The sequence below is a fragment of the Hemiscyllium ocellatum genome, chromosome 12 (genome assembly GCF_020745735.1).
Source record: "Hemiscyllium ocellatum isolate sHemOce1 chromosome 12, sHemOce1.pat.X.cur, whole genome shotgun sequence".
Lineage (NCBI taxonomy): Eukaryota > Metazoa > Chordata > Chondrichthyes > Orectolobiformes > Hemiscylliidae > Hemiscyllium > Hemiscyllium ocellatum.
The window spans coordinates 33,647,084-33,659,990 of NC_083412.1; the positions used below are offsets into that span (position 1 = coordinate 33,647,084).

Consider the following 12,907-nt stretch of genomic DNA (forward strand, 5'->3'; position numbering starts at 1 on the left):
AAACCCCAGAAATTCTTTTAAATTATTTTCTCAAGATATAATTTGGAGGGGCACAAAGTTAAAAATTACACAACACCAAGTTATAGTCCAACAGGTTTATTTGAAAGCGCTAGCTTTCAGAGCACAGCTCCTTGATCAGGTGGTTGTGGTGTATGTGTGTGACACATGCACCCTCTCACAGACACATACTCCATCACACACACACACACACACACACACACACACACACACACACACACACACACACACACACACACACACACACAAGCTTATACATTATCCCCTCGAGACTGATGACTAAACTTAGTGATCTCGGACTAAGCCCCACTCTCTGCAATTGGATTCTCATTTTCCTGACCCACAGGCCACAATCAACAGGTTATTTTTTTCTTTATCTTTTTTCTTCCAAATAACCTGTTGGAGAGTATATTATTTCCCCACCAATTCTATTTTGATTTAATCCCTGCCCTCCCCTTCACTGTTTGATCACACAGCATTGCCCTTTGATGTGAAGGGCACTGCTTGTCCCTGGCCACTTAGGTGTTTCCTTTCTTCCTGGTGGTGGAAATTGAATAAAGATTTGTACACCTTGTGTCTTTCACTGCGTCTCACATCAGCACATACACATTATGGGTGCTGGCGAAAAATAAGCACGACCAACAGGTTATTTTTTTCTTTATCTTTTCTTTTTTCTTTCTTTTTTCTTCCCCACATTACTGCCTAACTGCAGTAGTGTGGGGGGAAAAAAGAAATAAAAGAAAAAGAAAAAAATAACCTGTTGGACTATAACCTGGTGTTGTGTGATTTTTAACTTTGTCTACCCCAGTCCAACACCAGCATCTTCAAGTCACAGAAACTTAAGATTAGTAATTATCATTTTCACAATGTGATAAGTGTTAATGATAGCCATTCCAACTCTTGCTCAGGATGTAAATTGTATTAAATATACAGTATCATTTCTTCAGTTGTGAATTGTTCTTGGAGATATCAAGAAAGTCAAATTTTAATCTTTTAAAATTTGTCTTCCTTCGTCCTTTTTACTTTCTCCACCTTAATCCAAATCATTTCCTCTCTTTATTTCTTTCTTTGTCTGATTTGACACTGAATTCACATCTTTTAAGACAACCTTTTCTCATTTCTTCACGGGGCTGGGGGATCCCTGGATTGGCCAGCAATTATTGCCCCTTCCCCCCCAAAGGTGCTCTTGAGAAGGTGGTGATGAGCTATTTTCTTGAACCGTTGCAGTCCATGTGCTGTAGGTAGACTCACAATGCTGTTAGAGAGGGAGTTCCAGGTTTTTGACAGAGCAACACTGACAGAACATCAATTTTTTTCCAAATCAATATCATGAGTGGCTTGGAAAGAACCTTGCACAATGCAGTGTTCCTGTGTATCTGCCACCCTTATCTTTCTATATAGAAGTAGTTGAGTGTTTGGAAGGTGCTGTCTCAGAAGCCTTGGTGAACTTTCACAGTGCATCTTGTAAATAGTACACACTGCTGTTATTCAACATTAGTTGTGGAGGGAGTGGATGTGGTGCTAATCAAGTTGGTTGTTTTGTTCTGGAAAGCATCTAGTTTCTGGAGTATTGCACCCATCCAGACAAGTGGACAGTATTCCATCACACTCCTGACTTGTGCCTTGTGGACAGGTTTTGGCGAGTGAAGATGTGAGGTGTTTGCTGTGGGTTTCCTAGCCTGTGACCTGCTCTGAGAGCCAAAGTATTTCTATGGCTATCTATGTTCATTTCACATTAATTTCCCAATCTTTAACTGGCTGAGGAGATACACTATATGCTGTGGCGCCCCATTTCATGGTTTACCCTGCTTTACAGACACATTTTAAACATCTTTATCAGAAAAACAGTTAAAACTTAAATGTACACAAATAACGACACAGTGGCTCAGTGGTTAGCACTGCTGCCTCGCAGTGCCAGGGACCCAGGTTCAATTCCTGCCTCGAGCAACTGTCTGTGTGGAGTTTGTACATTCTCCCCATGTCTGCGTGGGTTTCCTCCGGGTGCTCCAGCTTCCTCCCACAGTCCAAAGGTGTGCAGCTTAGGTGAATTGGCCATGCTAAATTGCCCGTAGTGTTAGGTGCATTAGTCAGGGGTGAATGTAGGGGAATGGGTCTGGGTGGGTTGCTCTTCAGAGGGTTGGTGTGGACTTGTTGGGCCGAAGGGCCTGTTTCCACACTGTAGGGAATCTAATCTAAGTTTAAGTCCCACTTCAGTGCAGTACTACTGGAATGCTGCACTGTTGGAGGTCCCTGCCTTTAGAAAACAGACTAGACCTCTAACCTGTCTGTTCTCTCAGGTGGTGTTTAAAGAATCAGGACACTATATTTGAAGGAAGAGCCAAGTCAGTTCCCTCTGATGTCCTGGACATTTCCCCTTCAAACCACCTCCCCAAAAAAAGGGCATTATATTACAGTGGATATAATGGAGTGCACTATGGCCCCATTCCCTATATTACAGCATTTCAGTCAGAATTTCACCGACTCTTTGAAAGCACATTCACTGAACGCACGATACAAAGTCTTTTTACTTACGCGCTGCCCCAAAATCCAGGGAAAAATAAACTGCCCCAGGCTGAACTAAAGGCATGATATCCGGTGAAATCAGGTTTCGTGGATTCGCACTTTAGTCATCAGGGCTGAGATCCCGAAAGACGGTGGATTTACTTTCAATAAATCATTGACGTACAGGTGAAACGGGACTTAAATGGAGAAGTTCCATATTCACGGGGTATCTGCCGTCTGAATGAACATTGCCTCTGACCGGGGGCTCAAGAGCAGCGCAGTTTAACTCTCATGCCTCATTCTAATCCGCTTCCCTGACTGGGTCAGCAAAACTCCCCCCTTTTGTGTTGGACAACCTGTTGGTCATTGATCACGGAAAAAGACTCGTGTTTCACCATCCGCCCCCCCCCCCCCCCCCCCCAAGTTAATGCTGACAATACAAGTCAGTGCAAAAATAAGATGCAGTTTGACCCATTATTGTGAACACCTCTTTCCGCAAGCGGGTTTCTTTCAGAGTCACACCGCAGGCTGTTTACTAAACAAACGGTCCGGTTTAGCCCCTGAGAATTGCCGCCCCCTTACCTTCTCCAGTCCACGCCAGCGAGCGAGCGGTTGGAAGTTGTGTCTCGGAGCACCGTTAGCCCTGACGCTTGAACTAGCAGTGAGAAAGTGCCCCGTTCACTTGCAGCGGCAAGTTCTCCCTCTATCCTGTCCCATCAGCTGGCTGGCCGGCTGCGTTTTGGTTGAACATAGCTCGGCACTCACTGGCTGTGTGGCTGTAACCCCTCTGGAGGATGGTACCTGATGAAGCCATCAATAAGCTGGCTGGGGACAGCTCTACTGAATGGCAGCACACTGGCAAAATCTAGAGAGAGAGAGAGAGAAACAGCTGTAAACCACTAAGGAGGAAACATGGAAAAGTGATGAGGATTAATCACATTTTAATCATCCAGATACCGTGTCTGATAGGGGTATCCAGCAGTAACTTTTTGAAGAGAATTAGATAAATACTTGAAAACAAGGGAAATGCAGGGCAAAGGGGTCAGGGCAACGCATGAGACGATTGGCCCAGCACAGAAATGATGGGCCAAATGGCCTGCTGCGGTGCTCTGAGGTTCCACATTATTGGGAGCTTCAAAGTGAAGTCCACTTCTTTTCACAAGTAAAATTAATCAAAAAGTAAGGAGCTGGGCAATGCAACAGGTTTGAAACAAAACCAGAAGAAACTCGAGCAGGTCTGGCAGCATCTGTGGAGAGAGAAAGCAGTGTTAACGGTTCGGGTCCAGTCTCCCTTCTTCGGAGCTGATTGAAGCTAGGAACGTGGGGGGGGGGGGGGGGTGCAGATGCCGAAGGTGGGAGTGGGGGGGGTGGGGGAGGTGAGGGGTAAAGAATGTCTCTGAGATGCAGTTCAGAGAAAGAGAGAGAAAACAGTAGTTGGACAAAGGGTTGGAAGATGGTGAGACTGGGAGAAAGAAAAGGGGCCATGAGTGGGTGAAAATGGGTTGTCTGTAATGAAAACAGCCCATGGGTGACCTAGGTAAAGGACATGGAAAGAGTTCCCTGAAATTCAGCTCTGGGCTGGCATTGCAAACACTGTACTTCCATACTTTGGGAATGCTGATCCCCACCAATGGTATTTTAATTAACCTGGTCTGAGGTATATTCTGGAGTAAGTGGGACTTGAATCCAGCCCTCCTAGCTCCAAACTGGAGACATTACCACTGCACCACATGAGTCCCTCATTAGCATGGGGTTCTGGAATGCTGGTCCAGTGATATTAACATTATAACACTGGCTTCTCCTGATCCCCATTATATCTTCAGAGTTTCAGATGAAGAGTTTATACCCGAAACATTGACTATCCTGCTCCTCAGATGCTGCCTTCTAGCTGTGCTTTTCCAGCCCACACTTTTTGACTCTGATCTCCAGCATCTGCAGTGCTCACTTTCTTTTTCCCCCATTATATCTTGCCAACTGACCTCAGTTTGGTTTAGCAGTAGCTAAGGAGACAGCCTAATCTTTATTCCTTAACATTCAACGGTATTGCCACCACTGAATCCCCCTTTATCAGCAGACTGGGGTTATGATAGACTAAGAACTGAACTGCATCAGCCAGTGGCTATAAAACCAGGCCAGATGCTCAAATAATACTCCTCCTAACTGCTCACAGGTAGTTCTAAGAAGGCACAAGTCAGGAATATGATGAATGAATACAGCTCCAACAATAATCAAGAAGCTTGACATAATCAAGGACAAAACAGTGCACTTGATTGGCACTTCATCTACTATTGTCAACCCTCACTCCCTCCACTCCCAATGTACAGTGACAGCAGTGTACATTATTTATCAGATATTCTGCAGCAACTCATCAATACTCCTTCAACAGTACCCGATTTATTTGATTTGATTTTGATTTATTTATTGTCACTTGTATTTTGTTACAAGTGAAAAGTGTTGTCTTGTGCAGCCACTCTCCAGCGCCATCTTAAAACATAGAAAAAGAAACCAAAACATAGCATCTTTCAAACTTACACCATCATCCACCCCAAATGTGAAGGCTGCAATTGCTCACCATCTGCAAGTTCCCCTCTAAGCAACACATCATCCAGACTTGGAAATGTAGCTTCGATTTTTCAATTGTTATTGGGTCAAAATCCTGGAACTGCCTTCCCAATAGTACTTTCGGTACACCTATTTCAGATGTATTGCTGTGGTTTATAAAGGCAGCTTGCTATCATCCTCTCAAGGGTAGTTCAGTAATGCTTGTATCCCAATGAACGTACAACAAAAAAATTATTTGCCTAAGAGTCTGAAGATGGTGAGTTTAAGTCCCACTCCAAGGATGTGAGTGCACAATGATGGCCGACTCTTCAGTTCTGAGAGAATGGTAAACTCTATGTAGCGCAGGCTTTTGAATGAGATATTGCACCACTGCTCCCTCTGCCTTTCGAGGTAACAATTTCATGATGGAGAGTTCTCCTTGTGTCCTGGCCAACAATGATCTCTCTACTAATGCCGATGGTGGTTTGTGTAGGGTCTTACTTTGTGAATTTAGGTTCTATGGGATTCCTACTTTCCAACAATGACTCTATTTTTACTGTAAGTACTTAATTGATTGTAAATTTGATATTCTGAGGTCATGAAAGGTGCTACTTGGATGAGAATTGTTCCTTCTTTTTTTTTCTCCAATTAGCCACATTATTCTTGAAGGTGGGAATTCACCCTGGGTCTTTGATCTGAAAGGTATATCTCATCCAAATTCTGAACCTGGATGGTTTGTCACTGTCAGCATACTGAATTAGTGATTTAGTGCCAGGGACAGGAGTATGGGCAAAGGAAATATGAGATACTTCCAGCTCGGCGAACAGAACCACTACAACAAGCACCCGAGCTACAAATCTTCGCACAAACTTTAAATATGAGATAATTGGAAATTTGCCCAACTGTTGGATAAAGCAGAAATAAGTTTAAAATCACCAACACCAGGTTACAGTCCAACAGGTTTATTTGGAAGCACTAGCTTTCAGAGTGCAGCTCCTTCCTCAGGTGGTTGTAGGAGCAGCTCTCCAAAAGCTAGTGCTTCCAAATAAACCTAGTCCAACACCAGCATCTCCAAATCAAAGCAGAAATACATTTTGTTGCCAGTGGGAAGATCAGTGGTCAGTAAGTAGCCATGAACAAGAGGAAAAGGTACAGTATTCCATAAAGACACACCATTATTCTGCCATTCTCACAATATGATCACTTAATCTGCACTATCAACATCCTATCTCCCTCAGCACTCCAACCCCCAGACAACTGCATAATTGCTGTCAGCTCCACACTTCACATTAGCTCTGATGAACAGCCAACTCGACTCAAAATGTTAGCTTGCTTCCTGTCCATGGATGCTGCCTGACCTGCTGTGATCAATAGTATTTTTTGTTTTCAGCATTCCGTAATGTTGTAAATGTCCCCAACACAAAACTGACCATTCTAATCCACTGGTACATTTGCAGTTGCACCCTTGATATTTAGACAGGATTAATTAAAAGTTAAATTTGTTGTAAGATTTAGGTCTTCATACAGACACAGTGTAATGTTAATATGATAACTCAGAGGCTACTTAACAGAGGGTTGATTTACAAAGTGATCTACATTCTGGTTATTACTATTGCTGTGTTTTCCTGGATTTTACAACTAGTTTTACATTTAATGCAATAAACTGTTGTGGCTTGGTTATTTATTTCCTGCTCAGAACACATTTTGGTACAACAGACACAGTCATATTTTGTTCATATTCAGTCTGGCACAACACTGCGGGGGTGACACAGTGGCTCAGTGGTTAGCACTGCTGTCTTACACCACCAGGATTTGATTCCAGCCTCGGGCGACTGTCTGTGTGGAGTTCACACATTCTCCCTATGTCTGAATAGGTTTCCTTCGGGTGCTCTGGTTTCCTCCCACAATCTAAAGATGTGCAGGTTTGGTGAATTAGCCGTGCTAAATTGCCCACAGTGCTCAGAGATGTGTAGGTTAGGTGTATTTTTAAGGAGCTAGTAAGGTAGTAGTGGAATGGATCTGGGTGGATTACTCTGTGAGTGTCGATGTAAACTTGTTGGGCCAAATGGCCTATTTCCACACTAGGGATTCTATGAAAATAAACTGTCTCACCCTTCGCACTCATGAACTGCAGTAGTCCTAATGATGGCGGTGCCAATATACACAGACTTTCCGTTACGAACCTTGTCATGTAAGGACAGAGCTGTGGAGATGCTCCTTAAGGAGCTGGTCTACTAAGGATCCTATTAATGCTGAGGGTCCATCACCACAGTACAGCGTTGTAACTTTAAGGTGACACAATCACAGACACAGAGGCTGCGTCCTACTTTCAGCAGGTGTAGCAGATGGGAAGATAAGTGACAGTTTTAGAAAACTGACAAAGACCACCTACCATTTCCTCGCATCAAATGCAAGCAACAAAGACTTCCCTCTCAGCTTTGCTGAGACCAAATATGAAGGCACTTGCCCACCCCTGCATTTCCTTCCATTCCACGGTAAAGTTTCCAGTAGCAATTAGCACCAGAACTCTTGGAACAACAGCGACGGTAAAGGTGAATCTACAAAATAAACTTGTTGAAACATACAGCTGCAAAATGTATGTTTACTCACATGGACTCCTGAGTGTCACAGTGGGCGCTCTTCAAACTTCCAACATTTCCACATGCTGCCTCTTCTGGCAGGACACTGTCAGCCACCCGGAGGGAGTGCGGTGCACTTCAGAAGGCCACACTGGGTTTTGATGGAGAGAATGATGCAGGGTGAAATTGGAGCCCTCCCCAGGCTCACAGCTAATAATATCCTTTTCCTGTTTTTTCTCTCACTCACTTACTCATTGTACTGTGGCATATGATATTAAGCCGGGTTAGCAGTATCTGAAGTGTATTTTGCAGCCAGCTTCTTAACATATGTATATCTTTCATTTCTTTAGGAGTTCCCCGAGATCCTGGCTTAGCTTCCAGTGCCTCAGAGGAAAACACTTCAGAACGTAATGTCACGCACTTCATCTGTTGCAAGCATAGGCATAAATATAACCAACCCCCAAGGGAATCAAACAGTCAGTCTGAGGAGAGAACAGAGAGTGAAACGGAGTTCATGAGAGAGAGGAGCTCTGGGATTCAGGTCCTATAACCTGCAATAAGATGTTGCTACCTGCATCAAACTTTTTTTTAATTCCTTCAGGAGGATGTGGTGTTGAAGCTTGAATTTAATGTGGATTTTAGTTGTTTTTGTTTAGATGATGTTTGGCTCTATTTCTGAATCATTGCATATGGATTATATATCTTTTTGTAATGGTTTTAAGACAATTGGGTGGTGTGCTTCTCCTTAACTGACGGCGATTATGAGTCTATTGCATTGCTTTGGGTCTCCAGGTCAATATGCTTCCTTTCTAAAAATACATTTCTGAACCTGTTAAGTTTTTACAATAATGTAATGGTTTGATGGTGTCATGCAAGTCTTCTATTCCATGTTCATTTTAATTAACTGTGTTTAAATTCTCTAAATGCCAAGGCAGGTTCTCCAAGCCCCTGGCTTACACTGTATCCCACTTCCTAAATACACACACCTCATTGCATCATTCTGCTTTCACCAAAATACATCTTTTTGATAAAACTTTAGAACGACCACTTGTTACTCACCATTTATTTCTGCTTGTAATAAGCTGGAGGAGGGATGGGGGAAATGGGAATATTTTACCACATATTGACATCAAAAGGTAGGGTGATGCTTAAACAAGTGGTTGCCAGTTGTGATTGGATTCTGTAGCTGCTGCTTGAAATGTTTTACTTTGAGATATTTAAGCCACAGTATAACAGCAGACTAAGATAAGGATGAGCTTGAAAGCAGAAAGCTAAGAAAAAACTTCAACAATTTATAGTTAAATCACAATTCCACATTGTAATCATCCAAAAATAATATGTGGAACAGAGATGAAGATGGAAAAATTATTGTACTGATTTCAGAAATTTTCTACAATTACATATGGAAAAACTGAAACCACCATCTTCTACCTACCTAAACTTCCACCAGTACTGACAACAGCGTGAGACTGAAACAGATTGTTCATAACACAATGTTTTATCTGACCGAAAGATGAGATTTCAAGTACATATAAGTACATACCTAAGACATATTTCTAACTCTTTGATATGATTACTGTACCCCTGCCTTAGCTCGGCCACTGCTGAGATCTTTGCCTTTGTTTACACCTAAAGAATGGACTATTCCAATGCTGTCTGACCTATCTCCGATACTCTACCTTATGTAATCGTGGAATCATTGAAAACCCTGATGCCCATGTCCTAGCTTACAACAAGTCCCACTCACCCAAGCTTTGCAATTCCCTCTCTACAACCTTTCTTTCTCCTTTAAGATGTTCCTTAAAATCTTGCTTTCTGACCAAGGTTTTGGCCACTTCCCCGAATATTTCTTTATTTTGCTCAGGGTCAAATTTTGTTTCATAACGCTGTGTTAAACATCTTGGAATGTGTGCACATCTTCAACAGCCAATTCTAGATTCTGTAGGCAGTATTAACACTTCTGATAATTGTAACTATCAACAGGAAGGAGATGCCACTGCACTAGCTGTGACTTTGATTTCATGAAAGTTGACGGTGATTTGCAGAAAAGTGCTTGCCTACTTGTTATTCTTCTATGTAAGAAACAAATTGCATACTCTCAACATGCCTTGTAATATTCTGGACCAATGTTGATAAATTATTTAATGGAAAGTCAGCAGAATGTAAATTTACTTCCATATATAACATTTCACAGTACAATTTTCTCAGGCCACTAACTATCAGATCTGTAGCAAATGACTTGAAAGCCAATAGGCAGTTTTCTTGTCAGCCTCCACTGGGAAGCCAATACATTATCATTCACTTGACACTCTTCTAGTTTCCTTGTGCTCCATGGGTCACTCAATGCAATGTTCTCACTAATTTCACCAGTTGACAGTACCTTAGCAGATGTTTGGCTGGGAGTAAGCAGGACCTGCCAAAGTAGGTCAACATGCATAGTGTGATGGGTGAGTAGGATTTAATGCAGGATAGATAAGAATAAGGCCAAATCAAGGCAACCCCATTGCCATTGAGACCTACAGTGGCAAAGACGCATTGGGCACGAATGTGTAATCAACCATATAAGAGAGAATGATAAGGATGATAATGCACCATGTTTACAGTCATAGAAAATATCATTTTTAGACTGATTCAGGTCATTTCACTTCTGCAGCAGGGTAGATAGGGATATTCGAGAGAGGAACTACACAAAAGATAAATGTTGTACAAAATGTTAAACTCTGAAAGGATTAATGTTGAGGAATGGATTAGCACTGCCCAAAATGAAGACACTACACAGACTTGGGTGGGAGAACAGCTCTGGATCTCAAAGGAAACAGACTAGGTAGAGTCTTGTAGTCTTAGTTAGTGTCTATAATACCTTTTAACTTGTATCTGACTGCTCTTTTGCGATAAACTAAATCTAGTTTAAGATAAGAGCATCTTCTTGTTTAGCTACCAGTTCGTTTTTCTCTATCACACTAAACCAGTCAGGCCCTTTAGATCCCAACCTTAGGAACATACAGGAGCAAATCTACCTGATGTATCATTCACCAATTTAACTGTGGGAAGGATCCATCATATAATAAGGAATGTTGCAGCAACAACACATCCTAGGAACTTGGAGAATAAAGGGAAATTAAAATGAAACAGAGTTTTGCAACAGAGAGAAAAACGTAGATAGCTTTCAGAGGAAAGACAATGTTAGCCCCTAAGTGCAATAGTAATGGTGAAAAATGTTAGCTCAATTTGTTTAATCAGGGCAGACACCCTTTGTCATTTACTAGGTTTAATTCCCAGAAGACAGCAACCATCCAGTTCGGGTCATCTCAAATGTTTATGCCTCTAGACTACTACATCTCTCTATGAGCACACTGCAAAGGTTAACCCAATGGTGGTTTTGTGATCAAACTTAAAATCTATCCATCAATCACTATGATTACCTAAACTTCCACCTCAGCAATGTCACCTGCCTCCATTTTTGTCTCAGTCCACAGTAGCTGTAAAGCTTAAATATCTCCACACTTCCCTTTTCCAAATCAGGTGCCTTGCTGAACAGTTTCCTGAATTCCACTCTACACAAACTCTCATTCTAACACCACATCCTATCCCACACTAATCCCTTTCCTCCCACCTTGCACTTCTCAACTTGTATTGGCTCCCATCTTCCTGAACAAAACTCAACACGTTGTGCTTGTTTGTGGTAGTTCCATGACTTGTTCCACCTTAATCTGCTCGTTCTTCAGGTTTAACCGCATGGACAGTGTGGCCATCTCTATTTTACTGCTTTACATATTATTGTAAGCTATGAAAATTTTAACAATTGATGATAACATCAAATCAAAGTGTTGTATAAATATGAAGATAGAATATATTCCAAGAGAGAATTGAACTGTTTCCACATGATCTGCTCCAGAATCCCTGACCCTTGAAATCCTGAAGGCTTCACCTGAAGACTAAACCTAATTTTGATTTTCTGAATGAAATATCATGAGGAGAGAATCAGACAAAGCCAATTTTGCACTCTGCAGATTTTACTTTCCTCTCATAAGCAACATCACAAATGCATTGTCCCTGTGGGAGGAAATTTGTACGTCCAGCAAAGTAAATATTTTGTAGAGCAATCTTTGCCAGAAATTCACATTCATCCCATGTCACAATTTGGTGAAGATAATTTTGGGTCACTTTTAAATGATATGTATTGCCTTGACCTGGAGAGATAAATCCCTATTCAGATTCAACCCAAATGTTATGAATGAAGTATACTCTAAAAATAAAATGTTTCTTGGTTATGGACATCATAAACTGCTTCACAACTTAAGAAATAGACTATGAGGTTTAGTCACTGTTGAAACATGACTCACTGAATTCTGTACATAGGAATCACTCTGAACTAGGGGAAGTCAATTGCCATCTTGTCCAGGTTCTGTGATCAAGGGAAGAACTTGGTGTTGGTGGGATAGCCATCCAATTTGCCAAGGCAGGGTTCTTTTATTCAAAGGACCCTTTATAGATGAGAAATATTCACTTGCACTTGGATTTTTGAAGCTGAAGCAACCACAGGAATGGAGGGACAACCTGTGAAGACTACTCTTTTGGATTCTCACTTCTACCCAAAAGTTCTGCCTCAGAGTGTGAGTGGCTAATGTGAGGTGAAATCTCTAAAAGAGGAGGAAGAGGCCAACCTCTCCAGACAGGCAGGTTGAAGTCACTGACGAAGTCAGCAGTTCGATGTGGTCACTCCATTGAGACAATGTAGTTGGACAATCCAGGACCTCAGGAAGACTGACGGATGAGTGACCTGTCCAAGTTTATATTCTGACAGAGCTAACAATCTCTAGAATAACACTCCTCAGAATAACTTTGTTAGCCTGATTATTGATTTATGAGGGAGTCAATGGTTGACAGGGTGGGATGGAGGAGGCAGGAATATGCAATTGAGGCCATACTTGTGGAATAAGCTTGAGGGCTAAATGGTCCATTTCTGTTTCTTATATTTTACGAGGTACCTTGCTGCTCTACTCAATCCTCTCTACTCAATCAGAAACCTCACTTCCACATCTGAGCAGCCATGCCCATATACACTTTCAGCAGATTGGCCTTTCATACACATACCTTACAGTTACCCTCTACAAATGGTGTCCTTTCCTACTCTGCACAGAGACTATTCCGAACACTCACACCTCTCCTTTCCATTCTTGCAGCTGAAGAAGGCGCACAGTTGATGACAGGCAGAGACATGGCCAGCGGTGACAGGCCTCTTGTTGGCCACTGTCAACGAGTGAGTA

The 12,907-nt window shown here is 42.1% G+C and overlaps 1 protein-coding gene across 2 annotated transcripts in view; it reads right to left on the reverse strand.

Moving 5' to 3' along the window:
* drd3 (dopamine receptor D3) overlaps positions 1-3,257 on the reverse strand; it is a 59,290-nt gene extending 56,033 nt beyond the window's left edge. The window contains exon 1 of one of the 2 annotated variants that reach the window (XM_060832983.1): positions 3,103-3,257. Coding sequence is in view for 1 of the 2 variants with exons in the window: in XM_060832982.1 (XP_060688965.1) it covers positions 2,551-2,605 (55 nt within the window). In the remaining variant the exon portion in view is untranslated. Of the gene's footprint in view, positions 1-2,550; positions 2,678-3,102 lie in introns of those variants that run through there. The other variant, XM_060832982.1, reaches the window with a different exon arrangement.
* Between the last annotated feature and the right edge of the window lie 9,650 nt (positions 3,258-12,907).